Raw genomic sequence first — 13,503 nt, forward strand, 5'->3', positions numbered from 1 at the left:
CTTTTTAACTTTTTAACAGACTGAAATAGCAAAGACCAATTTCTTCAACACCCATAAGCAGAGCCCTCTGTTCTCTTTGAATCTTCTCAGAGCATCGAGGATGGTGCTTGTCTCCAGGCTGCTGCACGTTCCCAGATGAAGGGAAGACCAGCCAGGAGTGACTGGAGTAAGACAAGGAAAATGTGATTAACACTGAATGTCTTTTGTAGTGATTCAAATGTAATGGGAAAATTACAAGGAAATGGATCTCTGTTTCCTTGTGTCATTGAATTTCTATCCCCACTCCCACCTCCACACAAAAGGAGTGGAGATGTCTTTGTGGCCTCTGAGGCTTACTTGCTTCACCCATTCACTCCTCAATGGCACTGGGTTGATAGATATGTTTCTTCTGCCTGCTGGTGTGTGGCTGTTAACTTCTGTCTCCAGTGCCACCTGGAAACTATGCAGGCCGTTTCACTATAAGAAAAATCCAGTTGGAGCTGCTAGAAGATGGTTGGTGAGGTAGGAGGAATGAAAGGCTAACAAGGCCTATGTAAGTGACTGCCATGACTTGGGGAGGGAGGAGGAGTAAGACTTGAAGACAACTACAGAGTCAGGGCTGGCTAGGTCAGAGGGTACTTTTCTATGTTCCCTCTCACCAAGAAACCCCTCTCTATGTCCCCCTCCTCCAGTGAGATAAGAGCTTTTGTCCCATCCTCTCCCACTTTTCATCTATCAAGAGAAATGATTCATCTCCCCTGAGCCTATGCCTTTGGTTGAAACACTCCGTTCAGAGAATGACTCTCCCCTTCCAGTCTTATGATGGGCTGTTAGTACATTGTATTCAAGGCATTGTAGCCCAGAAGGGCCCCAGCTGGACCTCTTCAGTCTTAGAAATTATCTCTGCCTGCACAGCATGCCATGGCCAAGTTCTCTATAGCTGTCTCACATGCAGAGGTTCAAAGGTCTCCAGAGAGGCACCAGGGTGGCCTCTGGAGGTGCCATGAAAGCCCATGGCTCACAATCACTGCTGCCCAGCCCCAGAGAACACACTTGCTAGGAAGACATCCAGCACTAAACAAAAGCTAAAAATCGTAGTGACTAATGACACAAACATTTTCCTGAGGGCTGGCACAGCCCACCGTGGACTAGCAATGACAGAAACTGGCCAGTGTGGCCTAACAAAACAGGCAGGAGCAGCACATGCAGTTGTGGGAAGAACAGAAGAGATTCCAGCAGTCACCACAGTCTGTTGCAACTTGAACACCTAGAAAGGGTCTGCAAGAATGAGATACATAAGAGTGCCTATCCATGGAAACAGAGTCTTTTCCTCAGGACTGGCCCTGCATCCTTCTTGATCTGTCTCTGGTTGCTTCTGCAGCTGGCCCACTGGTCACTGCACAGAAGCATGGTTAGACACCTCTGGACTCCTCACAGAAGTCATGAGGTCAGCAGCCTCCTGATACTGACACCAGGTTATCCTGCTATCAGGAAGCTTTCAACTTTCTTACAGCACAGGCTGATGAACAGCATCATTTCCTTGGGGCTCTAGTTAGCACCCTATGGGATCTTCTGTGAAGCTGAAGAGATTGATGGGTTTTTTGAACATCACAAAAATAGCATTAGTAAAAGGTGAATGATAGTAACATCGTTACAGAAGCAAGAAGAAACTCAGCAAACAGAGTTCTGAGCAAGACAACAGAAAGTGAGGCAATTAAACCAGAAAAAGTATCAAGGAAGGAAAGGATACGAGTCATGAAGAGTTAAGGGCAGTTGACAGCAAATACAAAGGTATACCTCCACCATTTGGTCCATGTGCATGTGTGTGTTCTCTCCCATTGAAGGACTTGGTGGTAAGGTTGTCAACCACTTGATTCAGATCTTTGTGTCCCTATTAGGGGTTGAAATGCATTTGGTGCATGACTGGTGCTGATCTTCTGGTTTACTTTCCTCCAAACAGAAAGCTGGATAGAGCGTACCCAGACTATTCTGCAAAGCAAACCAATGCAGAGTAGAGACAATCATCAGATTACTTTTAAGTCTGTGGCACCAAACCATAGTACCATTGGGCCAAAAAGATCATCCCTAGTTCAACCCTCAAGTGGGATAAAAAACTAAAGGTGCAGTTGATAGCATGTTATCTAAAGTAAAACAGGCAGAGCTACTCACGATCCAGCAAAGGATGAAAGTTTGACTTTGGAGATGTCAGTTTGTGCTAATATCCAGTTTTTGAGAGGACACCTGTAAAGCTCTAGCTCTATGCACTGAAGTACCAACAACTATCCACAGGGCTGCTTTTAGAAATTATAGAAATTCATGAGATCAAAGGCCATAGCTTCCACTTAGTCCACAAATTCCAGATTTAGGTCTTCTTAAGATTACATTATATGCAATGGAAATGTCCTGAACTATTGCATACATTATCCTCAGTACCACCGAATGAGACCTGTTCTTCCCTTGTCCCAGACATTGTGTCTGAAGAAGAAGTAGGAGGTCTTTTCAGTCTTCTGGATGTGGATCTGTTTAAATTTTTCCAGAAAAAAAATGTGTGCATGCATCTATTTTCCTTTAAATTCAGAAGACAGATTCCAACTGCAAAAAACATAGAAAGGGTGCCTGTTGCAATGCTGGCAGTCTTAGGTAGGAAACTGAACTCAGTTTGTGGTATTCTGGATTTGCCATCGTGGCAGGATCCTGAATCAGGCAGCACTGTGAAGTGAACATCCCTGTACTATCTTTTTATAGTAAGCTCCACAAGAAGACAGAAGGCTTTTGATTAGCAGAAAGAAAAGTCAAACATTAATAGAACACAAGCTTGAACAGTTAACTTTTTAAATATGTGACAAGGTAGACAGAATAGAAAACCAAAAGGTTTATATACAGGTCTTCCTCACCCACTGTGTCTTTGCAGGCAGGTCCCTGTTTTCACTCAATGCCTTTCTCATCAGCAGCAAATGCAAAGTCTTCTCAGGTCCTTAGGGAGTTGTGCCCATCCCCCACGAGAGCTGCCTCTCTGCCCCTGACCGCAGGCTCAATTTCTGCACAGGCACTGCAGGCACCAGCTCCATGTGCTGCCCCTGTGCCAGCCAAATCCTGTGGTCTTCAGAAGTGTCACTCTCCTGAGCCTTGTCTTTCACCACACCAGAGGAGGAATGATTTCCTCTTCTAACAACATGAGTCCAACTGATCACGTTTGTAAAGTACATAATATATAACAGACAACTCACAAAGACAGGAAAAAAAGAACTGATACCCCCCCCCCGTTACAATCATCCAGAATTACTCAGATTGGTAGTTGATAGTTTCATACAAGTTCCTAAAAGTGCTGCTTAAATCTCTCAGATAGGCCAGCGGTTTAAAAGAAAGCATTATGTGCTTGCTAAAAAGATATTTCTTGCAAACCAACACAAGCGTAAATTCACTGTAATCATAGCCATCATTAAAAAGCTGTGAAAGTCAAGTCATCTCTTTCTCCTTATACAGCAGATAAAAAGCTTGATTTTAATACACACAGTGTTGAGATCCACCAGATAGTGATACTACCTGTGGAGAAAATAGCATTAGTTCCCTATCTGTCTGAGAAGATCAGAGAAAACTGGTAATAGTCCATGTTACTGAATTCACCTTGATGCTTCTGGTGCATATGTGATTCCTTTGAAGCTCCGTTTGTGTTTATTTGGCTACCTTTTGGAGACAAAAACTCAAGTACCTTCTATCTTAATGTAAAATGCTATACAGATGTAGCAGTGATGCACCTGTAATAAGACTGATGTACAGACAGTCTCTTGTAAAGGATTTCTCAACCCATTAGGATGCTACTTGACATTATTATTTTATTATGAGAAACAGCTCTTTCTGGCTTCTGCTTTCTATTCATTTCAAAGGAAGCGATACTAGTGATAGATCAATAGGACCTAGGAGAGAAACATCCTATGGTTCGTGTCTTCTTCCATGCTTCGTTTAGATCATATTTTCTTAAATATTTCTTTTTCTCTATATCCTATGGGCTTCATTCCTAACCTTTTCCATAGTCGGCATGCTAAAATCATCTGCAATGAAACAGCTAACATTGATATTGTTCTTTAAAGATAACAACCAAATGAACTAGTACCAGTGTCTGCGGAAGCACAATACTGCTCCTATTTATGAGCAGTTAATATTTGAAAGGCTGTCATGACTTGAAGCTTAGAGATTTTATACTGCTCTGAGTCAAACAGTATGCACATAGCTGCTTAGATGTTTGACACCACTGGTCAAGTGTTGTAGCTGGTGCAAAATGTTTGAAATATTATACATGGAAATACAGTCAGTAGATAGGAGGGGTTTTTTCTTTCAAAAAAAAATCAATCAGCAGATAGCATCAGCAAGGACGCCTGCAGGGTGTAAATGATCTGTGAGAGGAGTCCAAGATCATGGTGCAGTACATAAAAAAAAAAATACAAACAGCTCAAGAGCCATGACCTATTAATGAGGACTGGGATAAGATGCAACTAAACTGAAGCTCTAATAAAGTAAAGGGGCAGCACTTCCAGACAGGTATTTCGAAGTGGTTTTTTTTATTTAAAAACTCCGTAACATTTTATATGAAAAGCAGATACTATTAATGATACTGTCACATCTAGATAACCAATCTGTCTGTCAATAAATATTTGAAAGGAAAACATTCAGCCAGCTATGAACGACAGTTAATAAGCTAGTTGGTGTTATTAACAGACAGAACAAAACTTTCCATACAAGAGGACGGATACTGGAAGTTTATTAATTTTCATATATTAGACACATTTTAGAAAATCTGTTTTCGATAAGGGAATGGTTCTTGGTTGATGACAAAACAAAATACTGCTTTTGTGCTGAAACTGCTGGCAAATACTCTAGTTCTGAGTTCAATTTTCTGTGATAGGAGCGGCAGGAGGGGTCTGTCCTGCCAGGGCAGGTGGGCTGGGAGCTGAGGGGGTATAGTGGGGCAGGCAGGGAGCACCGGCACAAGGTGAGTGGGGCAGGGATGGTGGCAGTGACCATGAACAGCCATGTCCCAGGGCAAATCCACAGGGACAAGGATGGGACAAGATTGATTCAGGAGGGCGAGTCGGGGGGTGAGGATCAGCAAGGTGCATGGCCAGGCACAGACGTACCTATGGCATAGCTCAGGCGAGTGTCAGGGACATGGACCTGAGCTCACATGCAGCTCCTGCAGAAAGTGGGGTGGCCCCGACCAGGCTTCTCACTGCTCTTTCTCACATGGGTCTGATCCAAGGCTACGCAGCTGCACTATCCCCGGCGTGGCCTTAAACACAGGCAGCCAAATCTCTGCGACAGGGAGAGAAAAAATGCTTGCAGAGCCTGCTGCTGCCCAACAACAGGCCAGTGTATTTTCATGTAGGCTACTGAGTGACCCAATGACAATTTTGTCTATTGGCACCTAATCCAAAGAGTGAAATTGTCACATACATTTCAGTTGTTCTCGGCCTCTTGCTTATCGGATTTTTCACCTGTGTTTGCTTGCCTGCAGCCCTTTGCAACACACCGTAGTAGAGTGATATCTATTTTAACAACCCTTTTGATGGAGATCTCCAGTGGGAATTGAGAATTCAGAAACTTCCCATGCTATGTTTGCTTTTCATAGAGGCTGATGAGTTACCAGAATTACGGACCAGACTGCATGAGTTTTCCTCAATCAGCAGGTCAAAAAAAAATCATCATGTTAAGATCAGGATTTATTAAACATAAAGATCAAATAGTAATAAACAAAAGAAATAATTAGCATAACGTGCCCCATCTGGATACGTTGACAATGGTTTCGAAGGTGCTTCGCTTTTCTTTGTTAGAGAAAGGAAACAAAAATATCTTATATCTTTCAAAAGTCGTGTTCCCTGTGGGCCCTGTACATCTTCTTCATGTCTTCTCTGTATTAGATTTTTCTTCTTCAGTTTATCGGGTCCTTTCTTTTCAAGTGTCAGTTGTTTAAGCGTACCTCGTTTTGAATCAGCTCTTGAAATAAGCTTCGCAGGAGTCAGAGCTCTCAGGGTCCTCCAATGTTTTTGCAGTCTGCTGGACAGACTACTGTCAATCTAAGATTCGAAGTAAGTCTGAATGGCAATGGAAGAAGAATTTGCCATGCTTTTGACATCTAAGAATTTCATTCTAAATTAGGATGAAACTAAATTCCAAAATGTCAAGTTCAACAACAAAACTGAACTCTCACTTTCTAATATGACTCCTTTGTTACAGAAGTGACCTGAAAGGCTATGATTCCCATTGTTAATTATGTGATTTCTCGTCTTTTTTTTATGATTTAAAATAATGATTTCACTACATCATTTAAATATTTCCATGAATATTTTATATCCAACATCTGCAGCAAAAGACCAAAGAGTAAACTGTCATATCCATGATGCAGTGTGCCTGCATCACTCCTCTCTGATACTGCAGGAAACCAAGATCAAGATCATGACATGCTGGGTTTCTGCATTTGAACAGACAGATCAACGAACACTACTGCGGCTTTCAAATGCAGACTTCAATTTTTTTCTCTGCTTTGAATTCAAATTGTGTTTCAAATAAACTGTGAGAAATAAATTGGTTCAGGCAAGATATTAAGATCAGAATTCTCTCCTTTTTAAATTACTTTGTCACTCACTTCAAACTTAAGCTCAAAGCATTATGTTTCTGTCACACTTCCCTTGTTTCTCAGAAAGTAGGAATGTACATAAGCAGGCAGAAATGGGAAACTGGCTTTCAGCATGCGCAGTGTCACCCTTGCACATTCGGGAGATCCTATGCAAAACACAATGTTTCAAAACCTCTAAAGCTTCTTAACAGTTTACCAGTTGAGTGTATTACCAAGTTAGCAATAGTTATACTTCTATAGAAAGATGATATGCGCATAATACTGTTGAAAATTGAGGCTATTGCATAACGTTTTCTACTTCATTCTACTTCTGCCACTATTGCAAATTACTTTAAAATTCATAAAAACAGTATGGCGTAACAAGCTGCACAGGTAGAGGCTTCATACATTTTTACCTTTAATGGCTAGCTTGAAAATCTTCACTTGTGTCATTGAGAGGCAATTGTGGAAGAGAAATTGCACCTCTTTACTTCTTAGTAGCTTAACAAAATTCAGAAAAATAAGATGTCAGTGGTATTTCTTAGTTTGTTATGAAAACAAGGTTTATGTGATTATGCTTTCTGTGCCTGTGTTGCTATATAAATGCAAGTGGTGCACTTCTGTGTACGTCATTTGTCAATTCCATTCCAATAATATTTGGTTCGATTATCCAATCTCAAGCAACTTTACAGACAGAGAGCAATCTAAAATATGTTAAATTCCCAGGAGTTCCATGAAAAATGTGACCAGGTAGAGAAAAGAGACTTTTTTAAACCTCCCCTGGGGGTGGAAAAATATAGTGCAGCTTCAACCATTATAAAATATCAGATAACCTAGTAGGAGAGATAAATTAGGAATAATATAACCAAGGTAATATGTTTCATTTGCAGTGTGATACCAAAAGATCCATTCCTCAGTCTAATTTCTTCCCCTTCTATGAAATCTTAGGTGCAAATCTGACATTTTTGTGCAGTCAGGATATTAATAATGTCTCTTTCACCCTTTTGCCTTCCCTCACTTATGGGTTCTCTGATGTCTAGTAAGAATTGAACTCCAGCTACAGTCTTAGTATACTCTATTTTAAAAGGCAAGCAGCCATAAGAAAAAGATCCATTGAAAACTAAGTTTTATTAGTGCTTTTGCTCATAAAATTGTTTCATGTTGTACTAATCATTAAAAGAACGTTGATTAGAGTATAAGATAACTCTGACCTGAAGAAAATAATACACATAAGTGCTGTTCTGAAAGATGTTTAATGAATATCATCACTAATTCTTACTCATTCTTGTTTTTCAGATGAAGCAGATCGGTCACGATGGCTACAACCCCACCTCTGTAGCTGAATGGCTGGATTCCATTGAACTGGGTGACTATACCAAATCCTTTCTAATTAATGGCTATACATCGATGGACCTTGTGAAAAAAATCTGGGAGATTGAATTAATTAATGTAAGTTGATCAATTTATAGCAGTAGTTCCTCCTAAATACATTATAGTACTTGTCCTTACATATCAAAGAGAAAGCACAAAAGCAAATTGCACTACAAATACTGTCATCAAGTACTGTTAATGATTACAGCTTTCATGCCTATACCTGGGTTGACTGTACCCTTTGCTTCCATTTGCTTTGCCATTGTCTTTAGCATGGTATTCAATCAGCATGATTGTGTCTGCCTTCAGGATGCTGAATGACATTTAAAAATATATTTGGGTAATTTATAGCTACAAAGCGTAAGTGTTTGCTTTTAAGGTGCCTAGCAACAGTACTTCTTGTAAAGATACTTACAGTTTACTTTTTCCACATGCTCTGGCTAAATTAAACATAAAATAAGGAAACCTTAAATATAGTTAATAAGTTATGCTAAAGGAACAAAATATTTTATTTAATTATCATTTTTGCTTGAAACTTTATTCGCATGAGACAGTTAAATTAGATGCCCACATATGGGCAACCATAAACTTTAATGTGGACTGCACTGCAGAGTAATTTGGAATGAGATGAAGTCTGTACTGTTACAGTGAAGACATTTGAGAGTACAGCTTTGCCAATGGAATTTTCATGTAAGTTATGTGTCTGAAACTGAGTTGTTTCCTTTTATAAAAGATAGATTATTATAGCTTTGGATCTGCTGTGGCTTTTGAAATCAACTGTATTGTCAGCTTATCTAACTTTAGGGCAATCCCTACATGGAGAAAAGCCCAGTATCATATTTTATTGGCTCTGCACAGACAAAAGGCTGTGCTCTTCCTTCCAATATAGGAGATACTGCATCTCTGCCTCTAATTAGTGCCTAACTCCCAGAACAGTCAAAAGGCTACCAGTAACCATAGGCAATCAAGCATAAGATAAAGCAGCTGATATAGCTTTATGCTGGGAAACAGTTCCCAGTGTGTCCCAGGCTGGAGAAATGGAGAACATAATGATGATGTGAAGCCATGTTTCAACACAGTAACTGGTGCATGAGGCACAAGCAGGTATAGCCCAAGACCAGCATCTAAAGAAAAGCAAAAAAAGAAAAGAAAAGAAAAAAAAAAAAAGGAGGCGTTTCATATTAACTGAAAGACAAAACCATTGCATGTTAGAATTTCTTTTCTTGCTGTCACATTATAGTTATTGTTAACTAACACAAAAATGTAGAGTAAGAGTAAGGACAAAACTCTGCCTTACATGTTATGTCTGTTGCATCCAATGTATGTTGTAGGTGTATAATTGAAGTCAGGATATGATTGATGCTATTATGGGTGTCTGCTGCTAAGCTATTTATAACTGTGATTCTTTTTTCTATAAGTGGCTGGAATTTTAATAAGAGCTGGGGACCCTTTGCTCCAGAAGCTAATGTAGATTAACAACCTGAGTACTGAGTTGAAAAAAGTGGAAGACTGCTCACATTGTCTTCTGTAACTTAATTTTGCATCCCAAACATTTTCCCATAATCAATTTGGAAACAAATTACCCTTTAGCTCCCCCAAGTGGATCATTAAAACCTCATTAAAGGCTCGTGGTTTGATTCCAAACTTGCTTAAACTGATGAAAAGGGAAGTACCTGCACTGAAGTTAACAGGAATACACTTCTGTAAAATTAGTGTAAGCCAGACCCGTATATATCCCTCTAATTTTAAAACTTAACATCATGTTCTTTTTGAAGGCCTGTACTTCTTGGGAAAACACTCCCTTTTACCATGAGTTGCAAGAAGAAGCTGTTAAACAGTTGTTCAAGTATTTGTCTAGATATAGATACCTATAGAGATAAATATTTCTCCCACCTGATATAATATTGGATTATGTTGTTCAAGAGCATAGTAAATAAAAGTTCTACATTCTCAGAATTTCTATTTTAGTCCCATCAGTATATATTTGATTCCCACCAATCAGTAGTAGCTAACTGTAATGATATAATGTTCACTGAGAAAATCTGTAGCTTCGAAAAGTTTTTACTGTTATTTTTCTGTTTCAATTGAGGGGACTCTTTCAGAAATGGACAAGAAATTGGTTTGAAGCATTGTGCAGTCTGGCAGCACAAGATACTTATCTCTGACCAGCAGGCCTGCTGTCTGAAATTGATTTCAAAGGTCTCACTTCCCATTCAGGCAATGGCAAACAAGAGCTTATTACAGAAAGTTTTTCATAAAGGAATGCATAAAGGTCAAAGCCACTAACTCTGGAATAGGACTCCTGACTTGAGTAGGTCAGAATCCAGGCACTTGAAAAATAAGAGAAAAAACAGACTCAACATCCTGAAAAGAATTCAGAGTACCCTTGGTTTGGTGGCTCTTGGTGCTCAAGTTGCAGATGGAGCAAGAAGTTTCATTTGCACTTACGCCAAATACGCAATAAAAATGTATCAAGGGCTACAGATATGATAACTTTTTCATTTTAGCCATCAGTTTAAACAGTTGCAGCCACTGAATTTGACCTAAAAGCTATTCCTGCTTTGGTGTAAGAAATCCCTTAGTTCATATTTGGTGCTTCTTTCCATTAAGCCATTGGGAAATCATCCATGGCTTCTGGAGGGGTAGAAACAAATTTGAAGGTAGAGATAATATCTTCTATTAGGTAAACTAGCATAGCTGAAAGGACAGAGGAGAGAAGGGGACATTTAATTTTTCACAAGCCCTTCTGTACATCTTAAAAAATGAAAATTCTTTATTATCTTCTTTCTACATTTTTTGTGATCATCAACTCACATGCCTGTGGATGAAGTTCATGAAGTTTTAGATTTTTTTTCCTAGATCTAAACTAGTAGTAAAGTCATCCTTTATCATAATGCATCTCAATATACTATTGTGAGTTTTATTTACCACATGCCTCTGAACTTCCATGTGTGATGCTGACCAAGATACTTTTCTTCTGCTTCAGGGCATAAATCTATTCAATTAAGTTATTAAAGCAAACAGTTCATTTTTTGAAAGACAGAAAGAAGAAAGCATATTCTGAAAGTCTCCCTGCAGCTGAATGAAGCTAGCCTCCCTAAATTCCCTTTATAAACTATAAAGGACAGCAAAAGAAAGGATCATCCAGAGGATGATTCAGGGTGGTTAAATTATGGTTAATTATCTGGATTGCTTCCTAGGGGAGTTTGTCGCTCCCTACTGACATACAGAGATGCTAAGATTAGCTTTAGTATGAGTGTTGATCTGCTTGAGGGTAGAAAGGCTCTTCAGAAGGATCTGGACAGGCTGGATTGATGGGCCGAGGCCAATTGTATGAGATTCAACAAGGCCAAGTGCTGGGTCCTCCATTTGGGTCACAACAACCCCATGCAACACTACAGGCTTGGGGAAAAGTGGCTGGAAAGCTGCCTGGTGGAAAAGGACCTGGGGGTGTTGGTCGACAGCCAGCTGAATATGACCAGCAGTGTGCCGAGGTGGCCAAGGCAGCCGATAGCATCCTGGCTTGTATCAGAAATAGCGTGGCCAGCAGACTAGGGAAGTGATTGTCCCTTTGTACTCGGCACTGGTGAGGCCACACCTCAACTACTGTGCTCAGTTTTGGGCCCCTCGCTACAAGAAAGACATTGAGGTGCTGGAGTGCATCCAAAGAAGAGCAATGAGGCTGGTGAAGGGTCTAGAGAACGAGTCCTGTGAGGAGCAGCTGAGGGAACTGGGGTTGTTCAGCCTGGAGAAAAGGAGGCTGAGGGGAGACCTTATCGCTCTCTACAACCACCTGAAAGGAGGTTGTAGCGAGGTGGGTGTCGGTCTCTTTTCCCAAGCAGCGAGGGAGAGGACAAGAGGAAAGGGCCTCAAGTTGCGCCAGGGGAGGTTTAGATTGGCTATTAATTAGGAAAAAAGTCTTCACTGAAAGGGTTATCAAGCACTGGAAGAGGCTGCCCAGGGAAGTGGTTGAGTCACCATCCCTGGAGGTATTTAGAAGACGTGTAGATGTGGCGCTTAGGGACACGGTTTAGGGGTGGACTTGGCAGTGTTAGGTTCAGGGTTGGACTCGATGATCTTAAGGGTCTTTTCTAACCTAAATGATTCTATGATTCTATGATTAAAGTTAACCTTTGTGAGTTACCCCTTACTCCCATAGGATGCTGGAATGATCAGAGCTTTGAATCTTTTTATCTTCCCAAAAAGAACAGTTCTTGCTCTATTTCCAACACTGTTTTACCATCCTTGGAAGTTACCATCTAGGCAAGCACACTTTAAAAAAACTGCGAGGAGAATGCCAAGCATATGAGAGAGGGAGATGGTCTGAGACACCAGTGGTAAAGGCCATCTTCCTTCAGCTTCTCTGGTCCTCCAGCTACCTCACTGGCATTAAGAAACAAATTTAATATGCAGCTTCCTGCAATTTATTGCAAATTATTCCAGCAAGGTAATGTCTGCTCTAACTTACATGCTAGTTTCTTTCAGACTTTTATGTATACATATATAGTGTGTGTGTTTCTTCAAGCACAATCAAGCAGCAATTACTTAAAGCATTTGAATCAGAAGAGTCATTTTTGAAGTTATTCATTTGTGTTTCTTGTGAGCTCCCACCAGCATTCTCAGTCCTTTTTCAACAAGCCAGACTTTGAAATTTAGATTCTGTTTCACTAAGTCATTTGTCATTTAGATCAAGAATTTTCCCAGATCCATTTGCTTCATTATTTTCTCAGGTATGTGCTTCCTGGGAAGCATTGTTCTAATTTCCTTATCCTGGGATTGTAAGTATTCAGAATGCCTTCTCCCAACGTTGGCTTTCCCAACACTTCTGGTTTTGTCTCCTAGGTTTCTTGGCTCATTAGAGAGGTCAGATTCTGTACCCAGATTCAGATATCATTTATTCAACGCTGTAGCTACATGGAACTTTTCTGAAATATATATAATCTGCTGACAAAAAGTCCACTATGTTCTGAAATCCCCTAACTCACCTAAAGTGTGCACCTGTGCTTTAAAGTATAAATGCTCTTCTACATGACTAATCATATTATTCTTGTCTGTTATTCTGGATTACTTATGTAACCCTCCCCCTCGGGGAGTCACTCTCTTCAGGGAGCTTTTACCAAAGAGATTCTTCAGGCAAGATATAAACAGCTTAAAAGCACAAAGCAAGTTATTTATTGTCTAACACACACAATACATTGTAGGACTAATGAACTTGGCATTAAATCAACCCCCACCAAATGAGTCACTAAGTCTAATGGGGCAAGTAGTCATCACTCAGGTAGGGGAGGGATGGCCTCTGTTGTTCCCTGGAACAGGCTGATCTATGATGTTGCTGAGTTGCTGTCTTCTACTTTCCCTTTTTTTCCTTGGGATTTTATACCTTTTCATGTGAGTGTTGTTATCCTTGAATCCTGGAGGTGCCAGTTTCCCCTGTCTCAACAATCTTACTTATGCCTGCAACTTTACCTTTCTTATCTCGCATGCTTCCAGCCTGTGCACTCTCTCACAGCTCCTTCTCACACCCCAGCAATTTTCTCAGAAGAAAA

General features: G+C 40.3%; 1 protein-coding gene across 16 annotated transcripts in view; it reads left to right on the forward strand.

Moving 5' to 3' along the window:
- ANKS1B (ankyrin repeat and sterile alpha motif domain containing 1B) overlaps positions 1-13,503 on the forward strand; it is a 450,932-nt gene that overhangs the window by 283,740 nt on the left and 153,689 nt on the right. For all 16 annotated transcript variants that reach the window (XM_050896179.1, XM_050896188.1, XM_050896196.1 and 13 more), the window contains one exon: positions 7,883-8,035. In XM_050896179.1, coding sequence (XP_050752136.1) covers positions 7,883-8,035 — 153 coding nt within the window. The remainder of the gene's footprint in view (positions 1-7,882; positions 8,036-13,503) is intronic.

The sequence above is a fragment of the Gymnogyps californianus genome, chromosome 1, assembly GCF_018139145.2.
Source record: "Gymnogyps californianus isolate 813 chromosome 1, ASM1813914v2, whole genome shotgun sequence".
In the NCBI taxonomy this organism is placed as follows: domain Eukaryota; kingdom Metazoa; phylum Chordata; class Aves; order Accipitriformes; family Cathartidae; genus Gymnogyps; species Gymnogyps californianus.